This window comes from Periplaneta americana, chromosome 7, assembly GCF_040183065.1.
Source record: "Periplaneta americana isolate PAMFEO1 chromosome 7, P.americana_PAMFEO1_priV1, whole genome shotgun sequence".
Taxonomy (NCBI): Eukaryota; Metazoa; Arthropoda; class Insecta; order Blattodea; family Blattidae; genus Periplaneta; species Periplaneta americana.
Window position 1 is genome coordinate 151,177,380 of NC_091123.1, and position 10,284 is coordinate 151,187,663.

The 10,284-nt window shown below is 36.0% G+C and overlaps 1 protein-coding gene across 4 annotated transcripts in view; it reads left to right on the forward strand.

Annotated features, from left to right (window-relative positions):
- l(2)k09913 (lethal (2) k09913) overlaps window positions 1-10,054 on the forward strand; it is an 84,266-nt gene extending 74,212 nt beyond the window's left edge. For all 4 annotated transcript variants that reach the window (XM_069831613.1, XM_069831615.1, XM_069831616.1 and 1 more), the window contains 2 exons: window positions 5,548-5,725; window positions 5,867-10,054. In XM_069831613.1, coding sequence (XP_069687714.1) covers window positions 5,548-5,725; window positions 5,867-6,007 — 319 coding nt within the window. In that variant the 3' untranslated portion in view covers window positions 6,008-10,054. The remainder of the gene's footprint in view (window positions 1-5,547; window positions 5,726-5,866) is intronic.
- The last annotated feature ends 230 nt before the right edge of the window (window positions 10,055-10,284 follow it).

Sequence of the window (10,284 nt, forward strand, 5' to 3'; positions counted from 1 at the left end):
GTGCCTAAAACTTGGAACATTGTATTACATTCTGCGACAATCCCTGTCAGTAAGGTACAGATGGTAGTGCTATAAAATTTCTTGAGTGTTGGAATTTACTTATTAACTGCACATTGTTAGAGATGTTCTCATCTTGTGTTCTCAGACAACAGAGAAACTACTACTGACTGACTTTTCCCTCTCTTTCTGTCTCTTGTTTTCTTGTAGGAGATGTTGATATGGCTCTGCTATTGGCTTTCGTCATATGCAGGAAGTATGCATGCAGCAGAGTATGGTATCATCTCAAATATAACCACATAAACATCATATGATGAAATTATCCTGAGAGATGTGTCCTGGTACCCCAGTAGCATTCATATAGAGTGGTAGATGGTTGAAAACAACATTCATTCTCGTGTTGATTGCAGACAGAACAGTGTGGGTTTGTACAAATTCTAATCATACATAGATGGGAGGCAATGCAATACCGATATAAGTCTAAACAATGCAATAGTTTCCCTTTCTAACAAACAGCAATGATAAGTAGCTTCATTCTCCAAGGTTTTTGTAATTTGCTTCCAGTTCATTTATGAATTTGACTTCAACTCTTATATGGAGAAGGAATCTGATCTGTTGGGTGTATTGTGTGAAGGGTGTTGGTGCCTCATTTTGTCAAGTGATCAGTATTGTCGTTACCAATTGTGGGAATGAATTTTAGCATTATCTAGATGGCATGAGGGTTTTCTTTTCGTGGTTCTGCATTTTTATACTTTGTGAAGGATACTGTGGCTTGTATTGGTGCTTTTGTAACCTGCTAGAATTACTATATACAGGATAATTCGTAATGGTATACATTAAAGAAATGCAGCAAATTCTACACTGAAAAAGGAACAAATCTTACAACAACATATTGCTGGAACTTTTTTTTTTATCGTAATATTGCAACTTTGTGGGATAGTGTTGTTCAATGACAGTCATGTATCATTAGGTGTGCTGGAGACGATAGATGACACTCATTCACTTGCTGTATGTGTGCATTGTTGATATATAGGGGGAACCATACTCGAATGAAGAACTAGCTGAACTAATTCTAATTTATGGTGAGGAAAGATGGATTTCTGCTGCTGCTGCTGCTGCTCGTACAGACGCTGCACGTTTTTCTATCTGATGACACCCAAATCTCAGGAACACTGTACACATTCTACAAGTGGCTGATGCACTACCATGCTGCAGATCTCCAGTTCTTCAGCAAAATACTGGCATTGTTAATTTCCACAGTCAGCACATGTAGATCGACGAGAATCCACATGCCATCCTGGAAGTCCGTTTGCAAAATCAGTTATTCATCAACATTTGGGTGCAGTTGTGGGTAATATTCTACTTGGACCATGTGAACTGCCTTTATAACTAACAGGTGGCAGCTGCCTATACTTTCTGCACACCGATTTCCTTCAGCTACTGGAAGATGTCCACTGGCAACACGGTTAAATATGTGACTTCTTCATGATGGAGCCCTTCTACATTACTCTCATGCAGTGAGATGCCATTTGGACGAATGCTACTCCCAGGTGGTGCAGTCTTTGTATTAAAAATACACTACAGTAGACATCCCTTTCGAACCATGTTGAGGACACAGGACATTGTGAAAGTTTCCCTCCTTCCAAACATAAATTCTAACAACACCCTCGTACTGACAAAAGAACAGTAGCAGTCAAAGCCTTCACTTAAACTAAGCTGTTGTAAAGCATTTTATATTACTTCAGTTGTGGGAAGTGAACCCTTGAGTGGAATGAGTCTGTTCCAAACTATAAAACTCAAACTTCACTGTTATTCACTTATTCAGTAGGTAATTACTACTGACCTATTTGCTTAGAAAATTATTTAACATACCTATTGGTAAAAAAGAAAGTAAAATGCATCTCAAATGATCTAAAAGTTCTTCAAAGTATTAAAAATGACCAAAAATGCCGAAAAAAAAAAATATAAAAATGACCTATTAGTTAAAAAAGTAAAAAAAAAGCAATATAAGAAATTATTTTTTTTTACATTGATATTAACATAGAAAGGATTTCTACATTAATAGGCATCATTCTAATATGAAAAATAAGATGATTTTTCATCAACATCCGCCCCTTAGTTATGAGACTTTTCTTCTTTTTTTCAGCATAGAATCTGCTGCACCCCTTTGTTGTATACAATTACGAATCACTCTGTATTCCAGCAGGAGTTATGTGAATGGTATATGAGCTGGTGTTGGACTGCACATATTGCTTGTCTCACTATAAAAGGCAATAATATTACAAATTTTGGATATGTAAAAGGAAAAGAAAGAGTTGCTAGTTGCTGTATGTGCCTGCTCCTGCACAGATATTGTTGTGAAGCTTAGATTCATTACTATAGACGAGTAGTCGTTCAAATGGTGGTGGGTATGCTACATACATGGGTTGATTTTTTTAGTAGTGGCAACTATGCTGCAGCGATGCCGTGCAAAGAAGCCAGGCAATACCACTTATACCACAGGTTGCTTACATCCCTCCCCTCCCTCAGAGTTAATGAACTCGCCCTCCCCCCTCCATGTCCATTCACGGTAACAACAACAAGACGAGCAGTTGTGAGCAAGTAGTCGCAGAATACAGTCGCAATGTTTTCGAAGGAGGAACAGAGAAGCTGATTAAAAATTCAATGTGCTAGAGGATGCATGGCATGACAGTGAGGCTTGCGGTGCGGCTGCATTACCTTACCGAATGGTAGGTTAGAGCCTTCAGACAAGGACGCGAAAGTGTGTTGAACATGCCGCGATCTGGTTACCCACCAGTAAGTGACGAACATGTACAGGCTGTGTCTGCGTTAGTGGAGACGGATCGGAACTTAATGATTCGTGAGTTGGCACAAGATACAGAATTGGTGCCTTCGACTGTGCTTCACATTTTGGACTGTCTGAATATGCGGAAAATTGCCTCAAAATGGATTCCGCATGATTTAACAGACATGCAGAAATTGCAGCTATATGACACTTCTCGTACTCTCTTGCAGCGCTATGAGCGCGAAGGAGAGGTCTTCTTATGGCATATCATTACAATTGATGAGACCTGGGTCAGATCTTATGAACCTCAACTGAAACACCAGTCAGACGAGTGGTGTCATCATGGGTCACGACGAAAAACAACAGTTCGGCAGACTCCCACCAATGTGAAGGGTATGCTGATTCTTACCTATGATTGGGATGGTGTGATCTTAAAGCATACCATTCCCCCAAGGCAGAGATCGTTAATGCGGAGTACTACTGTTCATTTTTGTGAAAGAATCTGCGAGCAGCTCTGAGAAGAAAACAGCAACACTTTATGGATTACCCACCCATCGTTCTGCATGACAATGCTAGGACGCATACAGCAGGAGTTGCCTGAATTGTTCAGTCACTGGGGCTGGGAAGTGCTCTATCACCCGCCATATTCTCCGGATTTAAGTCCCTTTGATTTTGATGAAATCTCTAAAATGAAGGACCTACTTCATGGGATTCATTTCCGAACAGTTGAAAATGTTTTACAGGCAACTAACTGCTTTATTTGCATCATCAATAGATTAGGCAGTGCCAGTGAGATCCAATGGTTTCCACATCACTGGGAACATGTCGTATGCAATGCTGGTGACTACATGAAAGGCTTATAAAATTTAGAATCATATAAGTATGCTATATATCGAGAAAAAAAAATAATTGCCAGAACTAAAAAATCAACCTATGTATCTGTACCCTAGAGGTAATGTATGATAAGTCTAAATTTGTCAATTTTTGAGATTATAGCACCACTCTCCTTAGGGTGAGATTTATCTGATGGTATACTCTGGTAATTAATAATTAATAAATTGAAGGGAAGAGTGAAGTGGGGCTGTAAGCCATCTTGTTCTGGCAGGAAAAGAACTTCTATTTGTAATGAGGAATATTCTCTATTAAAAAAAAATAGTCTGTTAAGTCCTGAGATGACTCGTTTCGGATTTAATGCATTTTTTCAAAAGAAGATGAAAATATATCATAGAGACACTACTATTGAGTCGCACATAACTGTTTACTTCTACGAGTGTTATTTCATAAGTCATGGCAACTGTGTTATATCAGCCGATAAAACTGCAGCAATTGAAATCCACTATATGTGTTTGAAAGTCATTGGAATATGCTTTGCAATGCTAGCACTATATGGGGCTAGGGCACAGAAGCCAATGGGCAGGGGGCAATCGAAAGATGTGTAAATAGAAATTATTGTTTTATTATACACAAGGAAACAAAAGTATATTACACACAGCTAACACTCTTCAAAATAGTTCCCCAAGCCTTACACACATCTTTTTCAATGATGGGGAAGATGTTAAATATCATCAGCTGTATGTGATTCATCAATGTGTAGGCCTACCACCTGTCGTCAAGATACTGTTAAGATGTCCTCTTTCTTTGCAAAGTGCTATCCATGCAGCAGCTTCACTTTAGGAATGAGATCAAAGTCGCATGGACTGAGATCGGGCGAGTAGGAGGGATGTTCTAAGACCTTCCACCCCCACCGCTGTAAAAGGTCTCTGACACAAGCTGCAGTGTGGGCTGTAGCATTATCATTGAGGATTATGGCATTATCCGTCTTGGAGCATGGCTTCCAGCACACTAACTTTGCATGTGCTGTTAACTAACCATCAATACATACAGATCCCATCTGGTGATGGAATTGCATAGAGTGTAAGACAGGTTTTCAAATCATAATCATAATGGACTAATCATATTGCCACATATTCCAAAGATATAACATGGTTGCTATGACTTACGAAACGACCTTGTATGTGTGTTTTATAATTTTCAGGGTATACTAATGTTCTGCTGCATCAAAAATAAAATGAATAGGTTTATAACTTTACCAGGTATGAAAGAATAAAAACTGAAATTTGTTTTTTTGCCTGTATCCTGAAGTGATAAAAATGAACTTAACATATAATACCTTTAAGGTACAGATATTGTGTCTATAGCTGTTTGTTTTCGACATGGTTAAGATTATGTTCATGTAATGCTGTCCTTGGTGCATGTTAATTGGATTCTTTGAAAAATGCAGATGGTTGACGGAAGGTTAAATAGAATTATTTTCTGATTTCTTGTGTTTATTGTAGATTGTTCTACTTTCGTTTGTTGGTTGTGTAGGAAATTTTACTAATTATGGCCTGATAGCCAAATTAATTCTTATGAACTTAGTAATTGCTTTTTTGTCTTAATATGTCATGATATTAGCTTCTTCTTTCCTATTTCATTTAGATCTTGTAATACCTCTGTTTTCGCCATTTTATGAGATTAAAACCATGAAGGATTGTATGAATTTGTTCCAGCATTGTCAGTAATTTTTGAAGTTATGAACATGGTACATACGTTCATCAGATATGCAAAATACTGTAAAATAGTTGGAGATGCATAGTAGTTTAAGTTTACGAATATTGTGGCATATGTCTTCCCAGCCCATCTGTGTAATATAAACATGTTTTGTATAACAAATTTCATGATTTATGAAAATAAATTGGGATTAAAATACTGATTGTTGTACAAAGGTATCACATGAAGACATTCCATGAAGCCGCTACCTCACACTATATAAGAGCAAGTAAGCAGTTTCACTCAACACTGATTCAATCTCCGGCCCTAATGCTGTTCTCAAAAACAGACCCAATTGGTACGGAAGAATCCAATAAAAAGGCTCGGGAAAACTGGGAGAGGATGGGAATTAAGGTATGAAGCTCACTTTATCAACTTTTGTAGTATTCATAAGCAAAGCAATTTAATGTTACACAAAGTTGGCAGTTATTCTTAAAAAATGACTGTGTAGGTGTTCATAATAGTATTGTTTGTAAATTTTTTTTTTCTTAACAGACAAACGTGAAATGCTGGGACCAGTCTCCACATGTAGGCCACTTCCGCAAGTATCCAAAGGAATACATTGCAGAATTGTATGCCTTCCTAGACGGACTAGGACTCGTTGCTTATCCTGAAAAGATTCAAGCAAAACTTTAGACAATAATGTCAAAATTGTTTGTATGTGTTTGAAGTGAGAGTCTTGTGTTTTAAATACCCTCAGTGTTTGAAAGAACACTTTAAAAGGACCACCTTGTTATTAAATACTTTAAATTATATTCACAAAAAGGAAGCGGACAGAATAGAATGAGGATGGTTCTGAAACCACAGTGAAAATAATACCAAAGTACAGTTTTCTTAATAATGTGAATGAAACTATTCTATTACAAAATTCACACATGCTTCGTAGACTTCAATTACACCCAAAAGGGTGCCTTTTATGAAGTGAGTGCATGGATGAGTCACTTATCAAAGATGGAATATTGTCACTTTTTACGAAAAAAATATCAACAGGATCCTATTGTAAATTAAGGATATGATCTAATCAATAAGAGAAAGGTCTGCATTGTTCAAAATTTTGTAATCTTGGTAGAAGAATGTTACAACATGTATTGTCTGATTGAGATATATTTTAAGATAAGTGCCACCAAAGGATGATACTTTAAGAACATTTTTTATGAACTTTGCGCTATTATAGGAAAGTAAATTGTTTCTGGGACTGAGTACAGTAATCGTAGATGATGATTATGTTGGTTAATACACAGACATGTCAGTAAGTTACAAATCAAAGTAGCTACCTACATTTTTAATGAGGTGCCTGAAGCTATCACTGCTAGATGGCAGTGTTATCCAAGTGCTGAAGGGATTGATGTGCGCACAAGTGACACAGGAAAAACAAAGAAACAGCAGTTACAAAATGGCGGCATCTCTGCATGAGTCAACCATTGTCGGGAAGTGCTCAGTTGTGCGATTTTTCTGGACAAAAAGTCTGTCAGCAAAGGATATTGGTAAAGAAATGTTGTCCATGTATGATAAACATTGGCTGTCACGTCAAATTGTTTGCAATTGGGTGCAGAAGTTTTCTGAAGATTGGACAAATATTGAACACAGAGTCTGTCGTCAATGGAGATTGTCATAGAGGTAAATGTGCAATAGGTTGGTGATTGATTTGAGCAGACAGGATGAAGAGGACGATATGCTAGCCTGGATAGTTACGGATGATGAGTCTTGGGTGCATCAAAACAAAGTGTGGATCAGTGCTCTGATCAAGTCGTGCTCGTGCAGAGGTGTCACCTTCTTGCATTTGCTGCTTCATTGTTTCACTTGTGTGCACATTGATAATACTGCCATCTAGCAGTGATAATTTGTAACTTACTGACTCGCCCTCGTAGAATAACTGAGAAAATATATTGAATATTTATTAGTGTCTTTTAAATAACAAGTCTACACTATTAGCTGACACAAAACTGCACCTGTTTCAAAAGCTGATTGTAATACATTGTTACGTTATATCTTCAACATTCAGCACAAATATTGTAGTTCCCTAGAGATAAATGTGATTCATTTGAACAACACCGAAGGTTTTTGTATGACTGTGTATTAATTACTTCACATGACTTATTTTTTACCACGTACACTTGGTGTTGTGTATTGTAGGAAACAGATTTGATTTCCTCAAGAGAATCGTCTGAGTATGATTTGAAATTCATGGTGTGAGTCATTGGGTATTTAAACACTGTGAATATATCAAATCATACTGCACTTAGCTCAATGGGGAAGATGTTAATGAAGTATGGAAAGTTGAACTTTCCAGGAATAAACGAATAGAGCTTCTCTGTTTTCTTGCCTTGCTTTGGGACTGAGAAATAATTTCCAAATTTATTAAATAAAATAAAGTGTTCAGTCACATACAACCCAGAGAATTTACTGTAGAACCAGTTTTGCTATTTTACATAAACACGTTACCTTAAATTCGTATTCTATATTCTTAAATCACATTTGTTTCATTCGAAAACATTATCAATTGATGATTTTGATAGATTCGTTTAAAAAAAATGTGATTGATAGGTAACTTGCACGAGACAATGCATATACATAATTCCAAGTCTGCATTTTTCACAATATAATACAGCCAGAAATACCTCTGTTAATAATAAAATTGTGACTCATACCTAGAATCAGTCACCATCTCCATTCTCACCGAAGGTCTTAATTTTGCATATCTTGTGCAACATTACTTGTGAAAGACTTTATGAATGGAATTAAAAGCTCTGTTCACAAGTTGCTCGAGGAGACTGCCTAGAATTTGCACCAGGAAAACTGTGTGCATAGTATAGGGTGACCAGATTTCCAAAATAAAAAAAAAAGGGACACTTATTAAAGTTGACATGAATCAATATTTTATCTAAACATTTATTATTACTTGTGTTTATATAATCTCACTGAGCAATAAGGTCCAGTTTTATTTATTTTAAAGTAATAAGTACTACACTATTTACTATAACTAGGCTATAATAATTATGCAAGTACATAATAGAGTAGCATGGATATTTGGCTTATGTCATTGTTAACAATCATTTATATTACTAGTCTGGATTAATTAGGTTAACTTATCTGTTTAAAAATACTTCAGATTAATTGGACCTTACATTATATCCATATCATTTTATTCTGAACTTGTTTCATAACAAAATTTTTTGCCTCATACTAACTTTTAACTGTTTTAACATTCTCCATGAAGATGAACTGTACAATCAGCATCATATTTCTTTGATGAGTGAATTTTCTCTAGAAATGTTAGCCCTTCCTATAGAAATCCATGCCAGACACATTTTTGAAATGACATTTTGTGATTAACATGGCCTTTATTGAATTAATTACGGTGACATCTGTTAGAAACAGTATAATCAATAAACATCAAGAATTATTTTTAACAATAATTTAGGAAAACTGGATGCATTTTAAAAAAGGCGGGTCATTTGGCATCCCGAGCATACTTCTCTCGGGACAGGGGGCAAAAGGCTGAAAAAAAGGGACAATCCCGTTAAAAATGGGATGTCTGGTCACCCTAGCATATTATGACATGCTAACATACCAAGATCAAGCATTACCAAAACAAAAAAAGCAAACTCTTCGTTTCCCCAGGGAAAACAAATAACTGTGCTTGTGGCAGATATAGGTAGTGCAACAACCTTCTTGAATGGAAAGAGTATACTGAAAGAGGAATCTTACATATACTTTTGAATGAAAGATAACTGCTGTAATGAAATCTAGTATTTCTCAAGACGTTGCCAAACAAATTATTTCACAGTTGCAGAGCTCCATGATCTGCCAAAATCTCATAAGTAGGGACACCATAAAACAGTGGATAAAATACATCAGATTTGGTAAATAAAATTACTGTAATTGTGAAAAAAGTCGCCATTTAAATATGTAAATCGTGAAAAAAGTCTGTATTTAAACATGTAGATCATGAAGACAAAATTTGTATTCAAACAAGAAAATCACTTTAAAAATTAGTAATAAAACACTCATTCCCCTATAAACTTTTTCGATATTAATAAGACCATTTACATACTACATGCACAAAAGTGTCATGTGAATATAAAAAAACATTAGGTCTGTGTTCATTTCCATATTATGACTGCTGCTTGTCTGCCAAATTATCCAAATACATTATTCCTTAGTCTTCGTTGCATACTCTTGCTGAAAATGTGGTAAATATAATTTACACATTTCTTCCTATTGTGTTAGTGTGTAACGAATCTAAGCATTATGCATGCAGGAAACACAGATTTTCATTTTTAACAGCTGAGCAGCCATACTTTCCAAATGATAAAACATGAAAGACAAACCCATTTTCGTACTTATTTTGAATGTTTCATTGTCTAAAATAAATTAATAAAACTTCATGACCAATGAAAATTTAAATTTAAATTATGTTTTATTTAACAACGCAACTGCCGAGGTTATATTAGCATTACTGGTGTACCAGTAAATCTGCTGACATGAGCCTGTCATATTTAAGTACACTTAAATGCCATCGACCTGGACCTGGATCAAACCCACAACCTTGGGAACAGAAGACCAGCACTATATTGACTGTGCTAACCAGGTGACATAACCAATGAATGTATGATTCAGCAATATTCATAAAAAGAAGTCATGTTAAAATAAAGAATTGCCAAATTCGGAAAAAAAAAAAAACTGGAAAAACGAGCAAAATTCTTGACAAATTGCGATTGTAAAACGTCTACAGAATGAGTCTCGTTCATACCAATAAAAATTTTAACTCTCTGACTCAATTAGCAGAAATTCGTGAAAAAATCATTATTGAAATCGAATGTCCCTACTCATGAGTATGATGTTCCTCTCAGACTTGCTATAAACATTCTTGGCTGTCCCGTTAGCTAGCCAGGTTATTTTATTGGATGTAC